Raw genomic sequence first — 23,186 nt, forward strand, 5'->3', positions numbered from 1 at the left:
GCATCCCCTCCCCTCCCTTCATGCCTGGATTTCTAGTTCTGATTTCCTCACTGATTTCCTTCTATGAAGGCCAGTTCAGATCTGGATCAGCCAGTTCAGTTGGCTGGAGGAGAGGCAGTGGCGTAGCCACAGGTGGGCCTGGGTGGGCCGGGGCCCACCCACGTAGGGCTCAGGCCCACCCAACAGTACCACATGTTTAGTGGGATCCCAAGCTCAGCCAGCTGAAGACTTCCCCTAATGGTAACAAAAACATTACTCTCCACGATACCAGCACCTGCGCATGCTCAGTTTTCAGCGTATGCGTACTGGAGACTGCCATGGTGGAAAGAAGCATTTCCCCGCAAGCTGAGATATTTTTGTTGGTGGTGGTTGGGGGGGGGGGGAGCACTTGGTGCCCACCCACTTCTTGCCTAGGCCCACCCAAAATCTGTAGTCTGGCTATGCCCCTGAGGAGAGGGTTGCTCACCAAATTTTTGATACTCACATTCTGATTTTGGCTTGGCACTGCTACCTGGAAAAATAGCTAATTCCACAGCAACAGATCCATCTTAAGCAAGTAAAATACTTGCACTGACAGGTCCTGGGTGCCCCGCTCCTCATATAGTCACCCCCATGGTCTCATCAGTGCCAGCTACACGCTACATATTGGGGACACAATCATACAGTGACCCTGCTAAAACCCCTAAAATATAATGTTATTGTTCAAATCCTTTTTCTTGCTTTGCAATAAAAACTAAGGTGACCAGAACTAGAGAAACCGGGATGAGACCCTTCAATATGTGAGAACGAGCTCAGATATACAAAAGCCTTAAGCAAGGATGTCACAGTATCTTGTTTCTTTCCACAGGAGAACATCCATTTCTGGAAACTGGAAGGCTAACACGGGTTCTGCCATGCTGGAACAGATTGCAATGACAGAGAGGTGAGGACTGGATGCTCACCACAGATTTGGGACTCGCGCAAGGAACTTTGTTACCCTCCCTCCGTTCACCTCTGACCTCCAACCTCCACCACTGCCATTATCTCTTGCATCTTGTTACTGACTGCGCAAAGCAGCCCATAGCATAAGAATAGCCATACTGGGTCAGACCAATGGTCCATCTAGACCAATATTTCTAGGATAGGAAACAGACTTAAAACACAAACTCAATTCCAAAGCCAAAAGAATATTTTTTAGAGGTGGGCATTCATTTGCAATAATTTGGGAAATGTCGATGACATGAGAATTAATTTTTGATCGTTTGCTGAAAGTGTACACTTTTTCAAGCGACTACATGACAGGGCATCCATTGGGCCTTCTTTCAAGAGAGTGACTCAATGACTTTGCTTCTGTGACAAAAAAAAATCGCCAAATAAAGCATTCACAGAAATGACATCGGAGATGATTCGAAAAGAAAATTTTCTGGCTGCCCATTCCTAATATTTTCTAAACATGAGAAGGATCAGTGACCAGAATAGGACAAGTGTAGACAAAGTTCCCATTGGCAAGGTCAGGCCAGGATCTTGTGCTCCTGTTAAGCGTGCCATGCTGGTCTTCACATCGTCATCCTGCATGTCTGCTGATCTCATGCACTCTCTTCTTGTGCTCCTGCTAAGCATGCCATGCTGGTCGTGACATTGTCATCCTGCACATCTGCTGACCTCACACTGTTTCTTCTTATGTTCTTGTTAAGCGTGCCATGCTGGTCTTCACATCGTCATTCTGCACGTCTGCTGACCTCACACTCTTTCTTCTTATGTTCTTGCTAAGCATGCCATGCTGGTCTTGATATCATCATCCTGCATGTCTACTGACCTCATGCACTATCTTCTTGTGCTCCCGTTAAGCGTGCCATGCTGGTCTTCACATCGTCATTCTGCACGTCTGCTGACCTCACACTCTTTCTTCTTATGTTCTTGCTAAGCATGCCATGCTGGTCTTGATATCATCATCCTGCATGTCTACTGACCTCATGCACTATCTTCTTGTGCTCCCGTTAAGCGTGCCATGCTGGTCTTCACATCGTCATTCTGCATGTCTGCTGACCTCACATTCTCTCTTCTTGTGCAATTTCACAGGTACAGACTTTGGGTTGATTCCTGTGCAGAGATCTTTGGTGGACTCGACATGTGTGCTGTGAAAGCAGTACATGGAAAGGATGGGAAAGATTACATTATCGAGGTGAATGGAACTGAACCCCCCCCCCCCCCCATCAGCTTTAACCAGAACCACAATTCTATCATCTAGGGTCATCAGTATCATGTTGCTTCTCCTACATAAGTGCACAACTATGGAATGGCCTCCCAAAAGCTGTGAAAACAATACATGACCAGCTGAACTTCAGGAAATCACTAAAAACCAACCTCTTCAAAAAGGCCTACCCCGACGATCCTACGTAAACCTCTTCACCCAGAAACACAGCACGCCTAATGATCATACTGAACAACACACAATCTTCATCCCTTCTGACCCTCCACATATACCTCATTCGATCACTATACAACCTTGTATTTATTAACAACCGACTGGGCTAACGCCTTGACGGTACTATGTAAGCCACATTGAGCCTGCAAATAGGTGGGGAAATGTGGGATACAAATGCAACAAATAAATAAATAAATGTTTAGAATACTAGCACATGACACAGGGCACCTCAGCTCCATTCTGCAAATATCCGCTTAAAAAATGCAGCAGGTGGGCTTTGGAACAAAATGTAGGTACTTGGATACACAAAGAGGACACACACAACAGCACAGAAAATGGCCCCCAGCAAACACACAGGTGGATAATCGAATACAGGCAGTGCTGTCTCGAGGGGTTGTGGTACCCTGGTCCCTCCCCACCCACTTTCCACCAGCATTGGTTCTGCCTGCTCTTTTACAGTGGCGAGGGCACTCTTGGCCACTGGCACCAGCCAGGTTTGAACGCGAGAACAATATTTAAAGCTTCGGTGGTGCCAGTGACCATGCAGAGAAGAGAGCACGGTGGCGAAGGCAAAACACGCTCATGCCACTGTGATGGGTGAGGCTTTTGGTACCCTTGATGCCTCACCTGGCTCATGCCTTGAGCAGACCCTGAATACAGAGATCCTACACCAAGCAGACAACCATCTATGCAAAGAAGTGGCTGCAGGATCTGGGCTAGAGCAGAATTACAGGGTACACAATCTGTTCCTCAGACATCGGGTTTTCGCTGGCTGGACCCCAAGAAACTCCCTGTACTCTCAGAGCTGCATTCAGTTTTCTAAGGGAGGACTTTCCAGTAAAGTCTGAGGGTGCATTTTAACTGCAGGCTTCACAGCAATTTTCCTTCTGAAAACTGACTCGGTGAAAGCATGTACACAGATTTTCACCTGCTATTTTTTCCAGGAAAATGTGCGCGCATACTTTTGCAAATCCAACAGGATGTGCGTAAGTGCACTGCAGCCCACCCCCACCCCCAGGAATCTCTCTGCAGTATTTGGATAGTGTGTTAAAGCTCCGTTTCTGTGCATAAAACCCTGTGGTACACATGGAAATGCCTTTGAAAATGACCCTCATGAAGAGCAACCAGGGCCAGGTATACAGAAGGCATCCCTTCACCAGGAAGCCTGCTCTCCCAACTTCTACACCTCTAAGTGAAGTGGAGGAATAGCAAAAGGTTTAGAGAACCAGGGAAGTCAGGGTACAAATCCCAGTGCTGCTCCTTGTCATCTTGGGTAAGTCATTTAACCCTCCATTGCCTCAGGTATAAAACTTAGATCATACTGTAAGCCCTCCGACTTGGCCAGAGAAATAGCGACTGCACCTCCGTGTAACTCACCTTGAGCTACTACTGAAAAGGTGTGAGCTAAACCCAAATCAACTTACAGATACCTTTCTCCTATCCTTGGTTTTAGTGCAGAGGTTCTCAACCTTGAAGAAGGCAAGGACCAGGGGTTACTCAGTGGGAGGTCTCAACCCAGTCCTTGGAACTTACCTATCCGGTCAGGTTATCGGGATACCCAGAATGAATATGCATGAGATCAATTTGCATGGAATGGAGGTAGCACGTGCAATTTTACTTCACGCATATTCATTGTGGGTATCCTGAAAACCTGACTGGATAGGTATGTCCTGAGGATTGGGTTGAGATCCTATGCTTTAGAGTAACCCTTGCTCCTTACCTTGTTCAGGTCCTTTCACTAAGGTATGCCAACAGATTTAACGTGTGGTAACAATCAGCACGCGCTAAATAATAAGATGCCAGTAGGCATATAATGGGTGTCTTATCATTTAGTGCACCTTAGTAAAAGGACCCCTTTGTCATGCTTTCCAAAAATACTAGGACTAGGGGGCATGCGATGAAACTACAGTGTAGCAAATTTAAAACAAATCAGAGAAAATCTTTCTTCACCCAACGCAAAATTAAACTCTGGAATTCATTGCTGGAGAACGTGGTGAAGGCGGTTAGCTTGGCAGAGTTTAAAAAGGGGTTAGACGGCTTCCTAAAGGACAAGTCCATAGACCGCTACTAAATGGACTTGGGGAAAATCCAGAATTCTGGGAATAACATGTATAGAATGTTTGTACGTTTGGGAAGCTTGCCAGGTGCCCTTGGCCTGGATTGGCTGCTGTCGTGGACAGGATGCTGGGCTCGATGGACCCTTGGTCTTTTCCCAGTGTGGCATTACTTATGTACTTATGTGATAATAAGATAATAGTGGGCGAGAATTGTTCTGTGGCAGTTTTTAAGGGTTATAGAACGTATAGAAGGATCAAACTCGGCGACTGCAGATTTGAAGTGTTTTGAGTTTCTCAAAATCTTTTTTCTATTTACCAAATACGCCGAGGCAATTCAGCTGTGGATTTCCAGGGTCATGGCACAGCAAGGCCCCTGGGAGGAGGGGGCTGTCATTGGAAGAGATGTTCCGCAGCTGGGATGACAGGCTGGTCATGCCCACAATGTCAATGTCTTCTGTCAGAGTTGTGTTAGAAAGTTCAGGTTGCGACTGTTTAATGAGTGGTGACACACACTCAGAGAATATGTGTGGGCTACCACATCCACCGTCTCCGGAAACCTGAGAAAATCCTCATGGGGCTGTCAGGGAAAGACATTGCAGCTCTTTGCTCCCTCCCAGGGGATCACATACCAATGCAGTGAAGTACTGTGCAAACATGATCTGCTGATTGTGGTCATCAGCGCTCACCCTTTCCACACATCCTCCGTGCAGGACGTCAGACTCACAGAAACAGAAGCCTGCGCAGCCTTCTACATGGAATGTTGCTAGTGGAATAGCAACATTCCATGTAGAATCTCCAATAGTAGCAACAGAACCTCAAATAGTAGCAACATTCCATGTAGAATCTCCAATAGTATCTATTTTATTTTTGTTATATTTGTAACCCGTGCTTTCCCACTCATGGCAGGCTCAATGTGGCTTACATGGGGCAATGGAGGGTTAAGTGACTTGCCCAGAGTCACAAGGAGCTGCCTGTGCCTGAAGTGGGAATCCAACTCAGTTCCTCAGGACCAAAGTCCACCACCCTAACCACTAGGCCACTCCTCCACTGTTGCTACTATTTGAGATTCTACATGGAATGTTGCTATTCCACTAGCAACATTCCATGTAGAAGTCGGCCCTTGCAGATCACCAATGTGGCCGCGCAGGCTTCTGCTTCTGTGAGTCTGACGTCCTGCACGCAGGACGTCAGACTCACAGAAACAGAATCCTGCGCAGCCTTCTACATGGAATGTTGCTAGTGGAATAGCAACATTCAATGTAGAATCTCCAATAGTAGCAACATTCCAAGGAGCTGCCTGTGCCTGAAGTGGGAAAGGACCAAAGTCCACCACCCTAACCACTAGGCCACTCCTAGGATTCTTGTTGAATGAAAGTGAACTGAACCTCATGTTGCTTGGCATTTACTGTTCCACTTATCCAATCAGAATGAGAGAACATCGCTAAAATCCTAAGAAATACTGGGGTCAGTATAAAGCCCATAGACCCCATGAGGAGATCTGGGATTGCATATTGAACACTGGACCAAATCCAGATACTGCCGCTGAATATCTGGTACATTGGCCACCATACCGGGCCAGACCAATGGTCCATCTAGGCCAGTATCCTGCTTCCAAGAGTTCCAGATCACCAAGTACCCAAAAGAGTTGTCCGGGATTGGCCAATGTACTATGCAAGTTACCAACTAACCCAGAAAGCTATCCAGGTTCCAGCACTGAGTATCGGTGGTGCCCAGATAACACCTGGCTCTGTCCCTGGCATTAACCAGAGGGCGCTACAGTGGACTGTGCTGGCATTCAGTGGCAGCAGTCTATCCAATGAAGTGCCTGCTGACTATCAGCACAATTTAACCAGTTAGAAGCTTCCTATCCAGTTAAACCTCACTGAATGTTGACCTCACTGTTTGCTGGGTCTCTTGGAACATTTCACTGCCTCCTGGGAAGTCCAGAACCTTTGGCCGGAGAAGCAGTGTGAGATGATATGGCATAGGAAGAAAGAGTCTTTTGTTATATCGCCTGGCCTCTGATTTTTCTGCTTTCTTCACCCAGGTTATGGACAGCTCGATGCCTCTGATTGGGGAACAGGTGGAAGAAGACAGACAGCTTGTGGCTGACCTAGTGGTTACAAAAATGACCCAGCTTCTCTTTACAGGAACAGCTGCCCCCTCGCCTCAGAAGCCTCTGGTAAGTACCAGGGTTCAGGAGCTGGACATATAGAACATATTTGGATGGGTGGTTGGGGGTGGGGGTGGGGACATGCCAGAGTCTGGCAGTTTTTAACCAACAGTACCTTCATTTTAATAAACGTGTTTGTCGATCTATGCCAGTTCCAAATGTGCGTGACCCAGTGGCGTAGCCAGACCTGACATTTTGGCTGGGCCCAGAGCTAATATGGGTGGGCACTATATATATATATATATATATATATATATATATATATATATATAGGCATGAGTAGTGTGCCCTACTTGTAGCATTTTCCCTCTCTCTCCCTTCGTTCATCCAGCATTTCTCCTGTTTCTCTTTCCATCTGACCAACCAGGGTCTCCCCCTTGCTCCCCTTCCTTCTCCCCAACAGCTTGTCTCTCCCCTGCCCTTTTCATGTCCCCTCTTTCTCCCACCATCTTTCCACTCATCTTTCTCTCTGTACCCCTCTTCTATCCAGCATCCCAACTCTTCTTTCTTTCCATCCAGCTTCTCCCCTCTCACCTCCATCCAGCATGTCCCCTTTCTCTCTCTCCCTTCCACCAACATCTTCCCTTGCTCTCCACCTTCTGTCCAGTGTCTCCCTCCTTTCATCCATCTCCTCTACCTCCTTTCATCCAGTGTCTCCCCTTTTTCTGTCCCCATCCAACATCTTTGATCTCTCTCCCCACCCCTCCACCATGCAACATACACCCTGACACACTTTCTTCCTCCTCCCCTTCCAAACAAAATAGTTTTTCGATGCTCCTCCACCCCAGCCTACAGAAAAATAATGCCATGTGTTTGAGAGATCCATGAATACTGCTGTAGATGACATTAAAGCCAAGATGCATAAACATCACAGACTACTTAACACACCCAACCCAATGTGGATAAAAAGAAGCTTTACCTTAGTTCCCCAGGCACCCAAACAGCTGCTGAGCTCACCAAGGAGCTCAACTGCATCCCTTCTACACACTGCCACTGTGAGCAGCCGCCCTCAACAAAAGAAGAAAGTGAAGCGCAGCGCAGGGCTGCCACCGCAGCAGCCTTCAGGCATGCGCTGTTGGTCTGCTGGTCCTCAGCCCTCGGAACAGGAAATTGACGTCAGTGGGGGCAGAGAACGGCAGAGCCAACAGTGCATGCCTGAAGGCTGCTGCGGCCCCGCGCTTCATTTTCTTCTTTTGCCGAGGCTGCTCACAGGGACGCAGCGGCGGCGGTAGCGGCAGAGTGGAGGATCATCGCAGACTTGGCAGGTGGGCGGGCGGGCCTGGGCCCACCCAGGCCCACCCGTAGCTACGCCCCTGGCGTGAACACTGTTGGAAACAGGATACTGGGTTAGATGGACCATTGGTCTTACCCAACATGGCTATTGTTAGGTTCTTAGGTCCTCAAGCCCAAAGTTGGGCTGAGCACCCTTTATAGAATAGCTCTCGGTGTGGATTTTTCCCAGTGCCCAACTTTGAATGTCATTTACTAAATGAGGCCCTGTAAAATGGTAAAATATAGACAAAGAAACCTGGGAATATATTTGCAGATGGTATGATCACTGTCTTCCCTCCCATGAATTGGCGATGTTTTTGCTAAGAGGAAGAAGCAAGCTCACTGATGGCAAAATCCATATGAATGGATTATCAGAGACACATTTCATCATTGCACTTACAGTATCAGTTTGGGTTTCTTTTATAAGTAGGTAAAGGTCCACAGTTGGCTTTTAGTAAAAACAACAGTTTCGGGACTATTGATTTGGAATAATTTTCATGCTGTGGACTTAGAATATTTAATATTAGAAACTTGTTAAAAATATTCTTGTGATATATTTATTTATTTATTATTTATTTATTACATTTGTATCCCACATTTTCCCACCTATTTGCAGGCTCAATATATGATTATATTGAGTGTTTTATGCCCAAAACGTTTTGCCTGTAATACTCTATTAATGAGGATGGGGTGGGGGTTGGTTTACTTCATAGCTGTGATGTTTCACAGGTAGTGATATTACTTCTTTTGCTCTGTTTTCAAGGGCTCCTTTGCGCTTGCTTGCATGTTTGATTAATTATTTTCTCCTTCAATCCCAGCAGGTGCAGCCCCAGCCAGCAAACCCACTTATGAAGCCCCAGCCAGGGCCTCAGCCCTCAGCTGCACAGCTGTCTCAGCCACGCCCCACACCACAAGGTAGATGATGCCAGGGGTGGGGAAATCCGAGGGTCACACCGGCACCAGGTCCAGATGGGTGCCAGTGTGCAGTTGGTCCCTTCCTTGCACTGAGTCCTCTGCAAACACACCAGATACTGGACTGAGTGGGCAATTTTGACAGCGCCGAATGAGTTGAACAAATCCATAAAACCACAATGATAGGATCAAATTATTGTGGTACACTACACTATAAATAAAGGAAGCCTTTGGTTTAGAGCTTGTGTGTTGAATTGCTGGGAAATGCTACAGATGAAAAGAGCCAGGGCAGGATGGCAACCTTATGTTTACCACAGCGGCGTAGCAAGGGCGGAGCGGTGGGGGGCGGTCCGCCCCGGGTGAACGCTGCTGGGGGGGGGGTGCAGAGAGCAGCCGCGCGCCTGTTGGCTCTGCTAATTCCCTTCCTGTTCCGGGGCAGAGGGAGCAGGGAGCCAGTGGAGCCGACAGGCGCGCGGCTGCTCTCTGCACCCTCCAGCAGCCAAGAATTCACCTGGGGGGGGGGGGGGGTTGATGCGCTGGGGAGGGGGTGTCATTGCGCTGGGGGGGGGGATGTCGTGCTGCACTCTGGGGGGGACGGGCGTCGCTGCACCTGGGGGGGGGGTGCGCAGCGGCGATCCGCCCCGGGTGGCAGCCGACCTAGGATCGCCACTGGTTTACCACGTGGATCAGCAAAGACAAATATAATGTGATACATTATAACCTGGCAGTGGTGTAACCAGACCCAGTATTTTGGATGGGCCCCTCCACAGCAAGGCAGGACACTCCACAGCCTTGCGTCCCCCCCCCCCTCCCCCCGAGATATTTAAAAATTATAGATTTTTTTAACCTACCCCACATCAACATCTCTCGTCCTCCACAGCGTTACGGCATCTGCCTGCCCATTGCCTGCAGTGATTCAGTTATTGCTGCCTGCGCCAGCCCTGCAGGCTTCCATCGGCTGGGTCCCGCCCTCACTTTCATCATTTCCTGTCTGGCAGGACCCGGCCGATGGAAGCCTGCAGGGCCGGCGCGGGCAGCAAAAATTGAATCACTGCAGGTGCCAGGGGCGCCTGTAAGGTACACCAGGAAGGGATGGGGTTCAGCAACGAGTGGGCAGATGCCAGGATGCCGCGGAAGAGGAGAGATATTGATATGGGATGCTGCCGCTGGGTGGGCCTGAGCAAAGAATGGGTGGCTATACCACTGTAACCTGGTGTGAGAAGCACCGAACCAAAGCTGAGCAGCCTCATCTCGGCTTGAGATACCTGCATGCAGGTGGCCAATCTCTGTTTGCAGTTAACCATTTAGGAATGCCGATGTACAGTGGACGGAGACACCGGTACATCAAAGGGCAGCTGAGGTCCTTCTTTATGAAGTTAGCGCTCACCTAATAATCCTAAAACACTGATGGAAGTAAAGCACCAGCTGCCAGACTCTGCAAAGCTGTCCTGGCAGGAATATTTGTAGGGTAGGAAGAAGGGCATCCTTTACCCCTTCCCCTGTTAAAAAAAAAAAAAAGCATGAGAGGAGTGCTTTGGAAAAGGAAAAGTAGAAATAAATCCCTCATCCTATAATCCTGCACGCTCATTATCACAGGCGCAGGTTATAGAAGATGGCCTGTTACGCGCGTAAGTTAGTTGACTAGGTGCGAATTGACACCAGTAACCAATAATCAATGCTTACTGGAGTTAATTGGCACTAATTGGTCCTAATTTGCAGTTATGCAAGGCAACCACAGGTAGGCGCAACTGTATAATGTTAGTACCAAGTTTTATAGCAGAGGGCCGTGGATGGGGCAGGGGAGGGGCAGGGGAGTGCCAAGCACATATGTGCTAAGACAGTGGTTCCCAAGCCTGGTCCTGGAGGCACCCCAGCCAGTCAGGTTTTTAGGATATTCACTTGCATGCAAATCTCTCTCATGAATATTCATTGTGGATATCCTGAAAACCTGACTGGCTGGGGTGCCTCCAGGATCAAGCGTGGGAATCACTGTGCTAAGATTTTCTGCAGTTAAATAAAAGGGGCCCCTTAATGTTCAGATTAGCTGCCCCTTTACTCGGAATATAATAGAACCCTCACTTTACACTGGAGTTGCACAATTCCTACCATGCTGCATCTCTGAACATCTAATCTTCAGCTTGTTTACTGACTGCTTTCCTTATCTGGCAGCTTTGGATCTTTCTTTTTTTTTTCCAGGTGGTCCCCGCCAGGTCCCTAGGGCCGGAGCTCCTGTGCAACCAAGGCTATCCCCACAGGGCCAGCAGCCTCAGAGCCCACAATCTAATTCTCCCCAGCTGCAGCGATCCCCCAGCTCCCCGCAGCAGTCTCGATCACCAACCGATGCTTCACCAGTGCAGAGCTCCAGGGCTGGAACCATCTCCCCTCAGCAGTCTCGGCCCCCTGCTCCAGTACAGGGCCTGGGAACAGCATCCAAGCAAAAGGCCTCACCTCACCCTCAGTTAAAGTAGGTGCTCGGGATATTGCTGTCATTATTAATGATTCTCAGTGTGATGTAGAACTAGTGAAATACTCAACACAGAGGAATTAGCACACTTAGCTAAGCTGGGTTTTAAATAAAAGAATGTGTTTTCTAAAAGCTTCACACCCCAGAATCTGCTTTGTCAGTCAATCCATCAGGGTATTAGGTGCCCTCAACAAACCTTCAACCCTGCACCATCCTCCCCTTCAGCTTCCCACCCCCACATGACTCTCTTCACAATTTGGATAATTAAATTCAAGGTTCTCAACCGAGGTCTAGGGACAGACCTAGCCAGTCAGGTTTTCAGGATATCCACAATAAATATGCATGAGATACATTAGCATACACTACCTCCGTTGTATGTAAATATATCTCATGCATATTCATTATGGGTATCCTAACGGGCTAGCTGGGTCCCAAGGTCTGGGTTCAGAACCCCAGTCCCAGAACAATCCTAACCTTCTGGGCTCTCCATAATAAATTAGCTAGGCATCTTTTCTGTCTCGTCAACCTTTCCTTGCATGCTCGATCAGTCAGATTGGTGGCAGATCTGAATCTTTAATTGGTTCCCTGCCTGAAAAGTTCCACTGGGAGGTCATCTTCTTTTAGTTATCTTGCCCCCCATTCTGTGGGATTCAGTGCTGTCTTGGACCTGACCAGAGAGAGATGAATTTATCTCAGCTCAAGAGCAGAGTGAAGACCCGGCTGTTTTGTTGAGCATTTGGTCCTTAAACTGGATCTGGATCTGTTGTCATGGCAGCAGTGGAGAGGACTTTACAGTTTCTGCAGTGTGTGAATTTGTGGACATTTTTTTAACTATTTTATATCTTTCAGCCACTGCAGTCTTCTGGATGGTGGCAATATTCAGTCTGCTATCCAGCTAACGTATCCGGATAACCCAACACACGTCCTTCTATCTCTCTTATGTTGTCCAGACAGCCACTAGCCACTTTCCGGATAAGTTCTAGGACCTCCCTAGCCCCACCCACACTTCTTTCTGGTACTATTTGCACAGTGCTGAGGCAATCTGGAAACTGAGATTACCACTACTTATCATGTCTATAGCCAGTGTGTTTTTTCTATAGCAAAAAAGGTGCTGGTACTCAAATGCCAGGCCACCCTTCAGGGGTGGGGTGATCATTGAGGGACTCACTCCACAATAGCCAGGACCCCTGCAACCAGTCACAGAAACTATGACAAGGCAGAATTGGTGTGTAGGCAGTGGCGTACCAAGGGGGGGGGGCGGTGGGGGCGGTTCACCCCAGGTGCACGCCGCTGGGGGGGTGCCGTGCGCCTGTCGTCTCTTCGTTTTCATGCTCCCTTTGCCCTGGAACAGGTTACTTCCTGTTCCGGGGCAGAGGGAGCATGAAAACGAAGAGCCGGCAGGCGCGTTGCACCCCCCCCCCCCCCGGCGTGCACCCATGGGGGATTCTTTCGCCGGGGGGGGGGGGCGTCGCGCTATTCCCGGGGGGGGCACTGCACCCGGGGGGGCGGGGCACATCAGCGATCCGCCCTGGGTGTCAGCCCCCCTAGGAATGCCACTGTGTGTAGGGCCTGAGCTCTTTCATTAAAACTTGGGGACCATGGGTCAATTTTAGCAGTCAATGGAAAAGGTGCCGGTACTCAGTACCCCCAAGTACCCCCTCAAAAAAAGCCCTGTCTATAGCACTTCTACACCTCCACACATGAGACAAGCCTTATCAATCTGTTGGATATGTGCAAGAAAGAGGAAGAGGGGCCAGCATGAGAACTTTATCCACAGAAACAGAGAATAGGCGGAGAGGTGGGTTTAGGAGGAAAGATAAGAAGCTCAGCCTTGGCCATGTTTAGTTTCTAATGGCAGTAGGACACCCAGGCAGCAGTGTCAGACAAGCAGGCTGAGGCTTGGGCTGATTCCTGGGATTTTGTGCTTTTGAATATTCACCTGCACATTTTTAGTGGCTATGTAATAAATGCTAGTATTTTTCTGGAACTTGTGTGTACTGCCTGTACTTTTCCTGTTGAACTTTAAGATGGGTGAGGCTTCCTATTTGTAAACCACCTTGCTGTGTTCCAGGAAAAGCAGTACAGAAAATGTTTTTAAAAAAATAAATAAATAACATGAATAACTTGCATCACATTTGCGAACACTCCCTGCAGGTAATTTGTTTATCTGGGTTTAATAGACTGCTATTTTAATTGGTCATCATAACAGTGTATAGAATCGATGATTTAGTACACAGAAAATATAAAAACATCAATCAAACCAAAGGGAGGGAGAAAAACAACAGTATACTATGTCTAATAAGTCAACAATACATAACAGTACAATATAAAAATTATGAATAAGAGATGAATTGAAGTAAATTAACTACAGGGTTAGGCTGCTGCTTGTGGAAAGGTTTATTAAAGAGCCATTTTCATTGCAGCTTTCAGTTTCTTATAAGAACTTTCTAAACAAAGACCTACAGGAAGTTGGGGGGAAACAAACATCTGAAAAGAGTAATCCAGCCTTCACCTAGTACCAGGGGTGTAGCCAGAAGTCCCATTCTGGGGGGGGGGGGGGGGGGGGCAAAGGTGGACTGAGGGGGCTAGGCATTCTCTCCACCTCCCCCCAACCACATAGGGGATGCCAAGCCCAGCGAGCTGAAGAGGCCTCCTTGCGAGTACAGCCAATGTTGCCAGAGCAGCGCTGAAGTTGGCAGTTCACTTCAACTGCCAATGTTGGCTCTCTCGTGCATGCTCAGCTTAGTCGCTGAACTGAGCACGTGCATGAGAGCCAGCATCAGTTGTTAAAGTGCAGGTACCTGCTGATTGACTTAAGTGTGGTAACACAGGCGAGACTCGCAAGGAGACCTATTTGGCTGGCAGGACTCGGTATCCTTGCCAGCCATTAAAGTTGAGGGGCACCCCGACATAATAGACCATACAAAACAAAAAAAAACGACAAAAAAACCCAACAAAACAGACTAAAACCAAAACAGACCATAACAAAAAAAAACCTTCCAAACCCCCCCCCCCCACAACAAAACAACCCAAGACAAAATAGACTCTTAATCAAGCTGGATTATGTTTTCAAGCAGATTTATGATTCTCAATAGATACCAAGTGTGTATAGTGAAGTCAAGCCGTAGGCAGGTGCCATGACTTTCAAGTGACAAGCCGTGGACTTTCTCAGTAATTTATGGCTCCTCCACTTCTTTGTACCCTTCAAATTCCTACCATTCAAAAATAAATCTATTTCACCAGGCCCTTTTGTCGGGAGTCTATTTTGTCAGGGACTTTTATGTCGGCACCTGGTCAAAAGAAAACAGACAAAAAAAGTTCCAACCAAAAAAGTTCCCAAGTTGAGGGGGCCCAGGCCCCCGAGGCTACCCCACTGACTAGTACATGCTGAGAGTTCTTTGAGTTTATTTAGTTATTGGGAGCTAGTGTCCTTCGCTGCCATCCTAGCTCAGTACCTGATATGCCTAATAGTTCAGCTGGCCCTGACCACTGTGTTTACATCAATATGTTTAAAATCTAGCACTGTTTATCCTATTTTTAGACTCACTTCATGAGAACCATATTTGACTTGAAAATCTTCACTCAGATAAGCCATGTGATGTGCAATTAGTTCAACACAGGGCTGCACGTGCGATTACTGGCTCTACATATCTGTCCAGTTTTCTTTACACTGGCTCCTACTAAAACGAAGGATTGATTTCAAAATCTGTTTGATTTATAAGATTTTGCCTAACCTTTACTTGGTAACTGTATACAAGAGTACATCCCAGCTGTGGTCCTTTGCTCTTCCCAGCACTGCTCCAGCTGCTTGACAATGCTGAATCTGGCCTCAACGAAATACAGAATCTGTCATATGATGGTCAAAAACTGTGAAAACAAAGTACAGAGCTTTCACAGTTTCTTAAACATTTATCAATAGAAATCAAAACAAAATAAACATGGAAAGGAAAATAAGATGATACCTTTTTTATTGGACATAATACATTTCTTGATTAGCTTTTGAAGGTTGCCCTTCTTCGTCAGATCGGAAATAAGCAAATGTGCTAGCTGACAGTGTATATAAGTATATAAGAATATCAATGATATGCTTTGATGTCCCCATGCATACCTCCGACCCACCCCCATCCTCCCACCCCGTCAGACTGTCATAGTAATGCTTGAATGTTTTCACTTATATACACTGTCAGCTAGCACATTTGCTTATTTCCGATCTGACGAAGAAGGGCAACCTTCGAAAGCTAATCAAGAAATGTATTAAGTTATGTCCAATAAAAAGGTATCATCTTATTTTCTTTTCCATGTTTTATTTTGTTTGATTTCTATTGATAACCTTAAGAGTGGACTAACACAGCTACCACACTCCTCTACTTAAACATTTTAAAGCTTGGCTGTTAACCGAGTCTTTTCTGTGTGATACAGTAAATATTTAATTATTGCATTTGTATCCCACCTTATCCCACCTCTTTGCAGGTTTTGATTTTTCTATACTGCTTGATTTCTAGAATTGGTTTTTATGTTCTAAACTGTGTTGAAGCCATTTGGGGGGGGGGGGGGGAGGCAGGTGGTCTATAAGTCTCATAAACAAACAAACTTTAAGGGAGTCAAAAAAGATTTAGTAAACTCATTGTTTACTTCCTATATAGACTTTCCATATACTACTACTACTTAACATTTCTAGAGCGTTACTAGGTTACGCAGCGCTGTACGGTTTAACAAAAAAGGACAGTCCCTGCTCAAAAGAGCTTACAATCTAATGGGTGAAATGTCAAGTGGGGGCAGTCTAGACTTCCTGAATAGAGGTATGGTGGTTAGGTGCCGAAGGCGACATTGAAGAGGCGGGCTTTGAGCAAGGCTTTGAAGATGGGCAGGGAGGGGCCTGGCGTATGGGCTCAGGAGTTTATTCCAGGCATGGGGTGAGGCGAGGCAGAACGGGCAGAGCCTGGAGTTGGCGTGGTGGAGAAGGGTACTGAGAGGAGGGATTTGTCTTGAGAGCGGAGGTACGGGTAGGAACGTAAGGGGAGATGAGGGTAGAGAGGTAAGGAGGGGCTGCAGATCAAGTGCATTTGTAGGTTAATAGGAGAAGCTTGAACTGTATGCGGACCTGATCGGAAGCCAGTGTGCTAGTAAGAAGGTCAACCAGTTAAGGCCATTGGGTAGACATTGCCTAGTAAGACCCTCCTTGGATAAAGCACTTCATCTATGTTCATATATTTGAACACACAGGTGTGAATGTTAGATAGTAAAACAACAAAAAAAACAAACAAACAAAAAAAACTATCTATCCAAATGAAACTTTGTTATTGACTCAGCCTAGGCTGTTCTCACCCACTGCCTGCCTTCTTTTCAAGTACATATTTTCCTGTCTCTTTCAGTAATCACAGTCCTTGACTAACAACTTCAACATTTCCGAACCATCTCAGCGAGGAAGCGGTGAGGACGAAGCGAAGGCAGAAACCATTCGTAACCTGAGGAAGTCCTTTGCAAGTCTGTTTTCCGACTAACAGAAGTATCTGACGGTGCTATGACTAGCCAGCCAGTCGTCACACTTTCGTTTGGCTCATATTTACCTTTCCCACCCACTCCTCTATCAGCCGACAGCAGCAAACCGCAAGGTGTACATTTGTTCACAGAGGTCCAAGACATCTAATCACCTTCACAATGTAGCAAGTGGTCATAACTCATTTCAATTTTGCTTAAAGGTAGTGGAAATTCTTGATTTAATTCATACCCTTGAACCACCACACACAGATATCTATATATATAATTTATTTTTATTACATTGTACCCCGCACTTTCCACTCATGGCAGGCTCAATGTGGCTTACATGGGGCAATGGAGGGTAAGTGACTTGCCCAGAGTCACAAGGAGCTGCCTTTGCCTGAAGTGGGAATCAAACTCAGTTCCTCAGTTCCCTAGGACCAAAGTCCACCACCCTAACCACTAGGCCACTCCTCACTGTGCTACTATTGAGATTCTACATGGAATGTTGCTATTCCACTAGAAGTCGGGCCCTTGCAGATCCACAAATGTGGCTGCGCAGGCTTCTGTTTCTGTGAGTCTGACGTCCTGCACGTACGTGCAGGATCACAGAAACAGAAGCTGCGCAGCCTTCTACATGGAATGTGCTAGTGGGAATAGCGACATTCCAAGTAGAATCTCCAATAGTAGCACATTCCATGTAGAATCTCCAATAGTATCTATTTTATTTTTGTTACATTTGTACCCTGTGCTTTCCCACTCATGGCAGGCTCAATGTGGCTTACATGGGGCAATGGAGGGTTAAGTGACTTGCCCAGAGTCACAAGGAGCTGCCTGTGTCTGAAGTGGGAATCAAACTCAGTTCCTCAGTTCCCTAGGACCAAAGTCCACCACCCTAACACTAGGCCACTCCTCCACTGTTGCTACTATTGAGATTCTACATGGAATGTTGCTATTCCACTAGAAGTCGGCCCTTGCAGATCACCAATGTGGCCGCGCAGGCTTCTGCTTCTGTGAGTCTGACGTCCTGCACGTACGTGGCAGGACGTCAGACTCACAGAAACAGAAGCCTGCGCAGCCTTTACATGGAATGTTGCTAGTGGAATAGCGACATTCCAAGTAGAATCTCCAATAGTAGCAACCATTCCATATAGAATCTCCAATAGTAGCACATTCCATGTAGAATCTCCAATAGTATCTATTTTATTTTTGTTACATTTGTACCCTGCGCTTTCCCACTCATGGCAGGCTCAAGTGGCTACATGGGGCAATGGGAGGGTTTAAGGACTTGCCAGAGTCACAAGGAGCGCCTGTGCCTGAAGTGGGAATCAAACTCAGTTCCTCAGTTCCCCAGGCCCAAAGTCCACCACCCCTAACCACTAGGCCACCTCCTCCACTGTTGCTACATTTGAGATTATACATGGAATGTTGCTATTCCACTAGAAGTCGGCCCTTGCAAGATCACAAATGTGGCTGCGCAGGCTTCTGTTTCTGTGAGTCTGACGTCTGCACGTACGTGCAGGACTCACAGAAACAGAAGCCTGCGCAGCCTTCTACATGGAATGTTGCTAGTGGAATAGCGACATTCCAAGTAGAATCTCCAATAGTAGCAACATTCCATGTAGATCGCCAATAGTATCTATTTTATTTTGTTACATTTGTACCCTGTGCTTTCCACTCATGGCAGGCTCAATGTGGCTTACATGGGCAATGGAGGGTTAAGTGACTTGCCCAGAGTCACAAGGAGCTGCCTTGTCTGAGTGGAATCAAACTCAGTTCCTCAGTTCCCTAGGACCAAAGTCCACCACCCTAACCACTAGGCACTCCTCCACTGTTGCTACTATTTGAGATTCTACATGGAATGTTGCTATTCCACTAGGAAGTCGGCCCTTGCAGATCACCAATGTGGCCGCGCAGGCTTCTGCTTCTGTGAGTCTGACGTCCTGCACTACGTGCAGGACGTCAGACTCACAAGAAACAGAAGCCTGCGCAGCCTTCTACATGGAATGTTGCTAGTAGAATAGCAACATTCCATGTGGAATCTCCAATAGTAGCAACATTCCATGTAGAATCTCCACGAGTAGCAACATTCCATGTAGAATCTCCAATAGTATCTATTTAATTTTTTGTTACATTTGTACCCCGCGCTTTCCCACTCATGGCAGGCTCAATGCAGCTTACATGGGGCAATGGAGGGTAAGTGACTTGCCCAGAGGTCACAAGGAGCTGCCTGTGCCTGAAGGGGAATCACACTCAGTTCCTCAGTTCCCCAGGACCAAAGTCCACCCCCCTAACCACTAGGCCACTCCTCCCCTTATAAAAGACATGGCTGTAAAGATAGATTTCACATCAGTAAAATCATCATGGGAAAGGGTTTGTGTCTCAACTTGCTATTGCTTTTGGCTTATTCAGCACCCAGCTACTTCACTTAGGAATCAGGGACCGCAAGGAGGAATCTCGACATAGTAAGACCAGCTGTGCATCAAATGGAGATATCAGTAAAAATCTGGCAGACTGTCAGGATAAGTCTTGTTTCATGGGTCAGCAACCCAGATTGAACGATACCCTTTCCCCACCAGCCTAGATTTTCCAGGGGACCTTCCCATTCCAACCACGACCCCCAAGGTGTAGGTATTATTATTGCACTTAACAAAGCAGACATGCAGACAGCTCTGAGGTGGATGGTGAACCAGCAGATAGATACCAGCCAAAGCTGAAAGCAACAGTGCTCTGTCCTTACTGCCCAAATGCACTTGGACACAATGGGAAGTGCTGAAGAGCAGCCACAACCAGTGGGGATTCACATTCACCCACATGCTTCTCTGAGTAAACCACCTCACAGTTCCTGGATCGTGTGGCTAAATACCTATAGACCCTGGAGTGTATACCGTGCTTATAGACAGCAACCCACTTCTACCCCTCAAAAGGCTGAAAATTTCCGAGATGTGACTTCTGCATGCATTGCTCATTTGATGCTGGGTAGAGTTGCAGGGAAATGTTATGTCTTCTTTCCTGAGTTTCCCTAATCATCAGTCAAGTGTTACTTTTATGTTCAGTGTTCCATTTATCACATAATCTTCACATAATAATGTTTACAGAGGAATTTCTGTGGAAACTGATTTAGGAAGACTTATTGTGGTTTTTCAGACATTATTTAATATATATACATAACACGGCAGCTTTGTTCCTGGCCGTTGCCAAATGGCATACTACTAAAGAGTGGGGCTAACTCTGTAGTGTTTCCAAAATGCTTCTGACATGAAAGTTTTTCACTGTTCAGTTGTATGCAGACCCCAGAAAGCTAATGCTTATGACGATTAGATGGACAGACAATTCCTGCTGGGTGTCCAAAACGGCTAGACAAATCTCTGAGCCCTCTCAGTAACCATCATGGTCAGTCACATCATATCAAATAGCGTTTCATGTATTAAAACATTTGTTCAGTAAAAAAACAAAAAAAAGAGTAGAGTTGGACAAAGACAACTTTGAGCCAATCAATAAGTCAAATGTCTTTATTAAGCACCACAACAATGAATGACCTGACCTGGGACCGTGTTTCGGCAGGGGGAAAACCACCTGCTTCAGGGAGTCATTACTAAACTGTTATCAACAGAATGATTGGCTACTCTTCGCGGAAGGCGCAGAGGCTAATGGCCAAAGGGCAAACATAGCAAAATACATGGTGGGAATACCGCTGGTAACCACGCAGGCCTCAATTGCTACGCAGCTCAACAGCTGGGTTACCAATGGTATATTTGCACTTTGGCCGTTAGTCTCTGCGCCATCCATGTGTAACATAGTAGATGACGGCAGAAAAAGACCTGCATGGTCCATCCAGTCTGCCCAACAAGATAAACTCACATGTGCCATTTTTTGTGTATACCTTACCTGATTGTACCTGTCTTTTTCAGGGCCACAGACCATCTAAGTCTGCCCAGCACTATCCCCGCCTCCCACCATCGGTTCTGGCACAGGACCGTATAAGTCTGCCCGCACTATCCCCCGCCTCCCAACCACCAGCCCCGCCTCCCACCACCGGTTCTGGCACAGACCGTAAGTCTGCCCAGCACTATCCCCGCCCTCCCACCACTGGCTCTGGCACAGACGTATAAGTCTGCCCAGCACCATCCCCGCCTCTCCTGCCACCCAATCTCGGCTAAGCTCCTGAGGATCCATTCCTTCTGAACAGGATTCCTTTATGTTTATCCCATGCATGTTTGAATTCCGTTACCGTTTTCATTTCCACCATCTCCCGCAGGAAGGCATTCCAAGTATCCACCACTCTCTCTGTGAAAAAATACTTCCTGACATTTTTTCTTGAGTCTGCCCCCCCTTCAATCTCATTCTACGCCTTCGCATCTCCGGAAAAGGTTCGTTTGCGGATTAATACCTTTCAAATATTTTGAACGTCTGTATCATATCACCCCTGTTTCTCCCTTCCTCCAGAGTATACATGTTTAGGTAGCGATCATTCTGTTGATACTGTTTAGTGTGACTCCTGAAGTAGGCGGTTTTCCCCACCAAAAGACCGATGGCCCCATGTCATGTCCTTCATTGTTGTGGTGCTAATATAGACATTTGACTTATTGGTTGGCTGGAAAGGCATCTTTGGTCCACCTCTACTCTTTTCTTTACTGTTTACTGCACAGTAGGGTGTTTTTTTTTTTTTTTTTTTTGCTTTTGTTTTGTTAATAACATTTGTTCACCACACTTTCTGTCACAGTTCAGAAGGCCCCACAAATGACGAAGATTTTTGATACTTGTTTTAGCATCTATATTTTAAGACAGAGGCAAACTCTTGTTTTCATGGTTTTCTCTTTGATGTGCTGCCTTCTGCTCCCCTTGTGCGCGCCTCCCCCAGTGTAATTTTACACTAGTCAAATTGATTCCCCTTGTGCAAGTCTGCATTTATGTTCTCACCTTCTGATTTCTGGATGTTACAAGGTTGTCATACTACATTCCCATTACTGTAATCAAGCGCTCAAATTAAAGACAGCAAGCTTCCTTCTTTACAGCGTATCAGCACTCACTCGTTTCTTTAGAGTTCAGCTTGAAAACACTGATGCAGGACAGAAAACTCAGCTCCTGTTCTCACATCTGATGGGCATTTAAATTTGGGCTCTGGGACAAGAGCTTAATAGTTTGTTAGAGGTGTGGACCTAAGTGGGTCAGAGGGCCAGAAAGAATTTGGCAGCACCCGCTGCTGGGTTTGGCCAGGCTTTCTACTAATTGTAAACTTAATCCCTTGTTTGCCTCCCCTGGATTGCATTTTGTTTTGTCCTGTCTTTATGTGCATCCCCCTGTCTTACTTTGTAAACTGTGTAGAGTCTTTGCTGATTTTCAGAATCTCAAATAAACTTTGAACCTTGGTTTTCACAGCTTCGTTTCTCAGACTGAACAGCACCACACAGGCTGCAACCATGCAGACCCCGATTGTACTTAGCACTGTACTAGCAGCTAGTTCCAACTGAGCAGAGGCCCCAATTGAGCTGCAGGATACCACATGCCTTTCCCTTCCTGAAAAATCACTCACTCAATTTATTCATTCATACGTTATGTAAAAAAAAAAATCATTTGCTTTGAGCTAACCAATATCTGTTACACAATCTTCTGCAGAGCTGCATCGAGGTAGGTTTCTGTTATACATCATTCCACATAACATACACAAAGTACCACAACACAATTCCAAATTAATAGCACTTTATTTAAAATAAAAATGATTTTTTTTTTGCTTTAAGAATAAATGTTTGGAGAGTATATGCAAAGCTCAAACCTTCTGGGGCACCACGTAAGAAAGCTGTCATGGCGTGGGGCATTTTTCCTGAAACCACCTCCATCGCTTACAGCAAAAACATTGCACACGTCTGTCTGTGAGAAAATAGTGCTACAATCATTTCTCAGCTGGCCCTAGAGTTAAATAACCAATCCTTATCTTCACTCATCTAGAATGCTTCTCTACTTCTGCCTCTGGCAATGATGTGGAACTTCGTAGGCTAGCTCATTTTTTCTTTGGAAATCATAGTTAATATCCTTGCCAATCCCTCACTGACTGCGCCTACGAGGGGCCTGTAACACTGCGAAGCACTGCTCATGCAGCAGGAACATCTGCCTCTAGAAGCAACATTTCCCTTCACTTATTGCAACCGGTTTCTTCTCGTTTTAGAGGGCTATCAAATGATCACATGTGGCTTTCATCACTTTACCTCCCACAACCAACACCTTAGTAGCTCATTAAAATGTTATCTTCATTGCAAAGACACTACAAGAAAGACTTATTGCTCAGGGGATCCCCATCTGGTCTAGCTGGGGACTTGTAGTCCTGATTTTTCTGTGCAGTGAAGACCATTTGCACATACTGGCATCCTGCTGGGATAACAGCGCAGAAAGCCACTGGTCTGGCTCTCCCTCACATCCTGTAATATGGAT

The 23,186-nt window shown here is 46.6% G+C and overlaps 1 protein-coding gene across 2 annotated transcripts in view; it reads left to right on the forward strand.

Annotated features, from left to right (window-relative positions):
- SYN3 (synapsin III) overlaps positions 1-17,010 on the forward strand; it is a 198,976-nt gene extending 181,966 nt beyond the window's left edge. Inside the window, exons 8-14 of one of the 2 annotated variants that reach the window (XM_030215174.1) lie at positions 848-922; positions 2,059-2,161; positions 6,509-6,643; positions 8,725-8,821; positions 11,015-11,282; positions 14,405-14,414; positions 16,664-17,010. In XM_030215174.1, coding sequence (XP_030071034.1) covers positions 848-922; positions 2,059-2,161; positions 6,509-6,643; positions 8,725-8,821; positions 11,015-11,282; positions 14,405-14,414; positions 16,664-16,783 — 808 coding nt within the window. In that variant the 3' untranslated portion in view covers positions 16,784-17,010. Of the gene's footprint in view, positions 1-847; positions 923-2,058; positions 2,162-6,508; positions 6,644-8,724; positions 8,822-11,014; positions 11,283-14,404; positions 14,415-16,654 lie in introns of both variants that reach the window. The other variant, XM_030215175.1, reaches the window with a different exon arrangement.
- Positions 17,011-23,186: the final 6,176 nt, after the last annotated feature.

This window comes from Microcaecilia unicolor, chromosome 9, assembly GCF_901765095.1.
Source record: "Microcaecilia unicolor chromosome 9, aMicUni1.1, whole genome shotgun sequence".
Classification (NCBI taxonomy): Eukaryota; Metazoa; Chordata; class Amphibia; order Gymnophiona; family Siphonopidae; genus Microcaecilia; species Microcaecilia unicolor.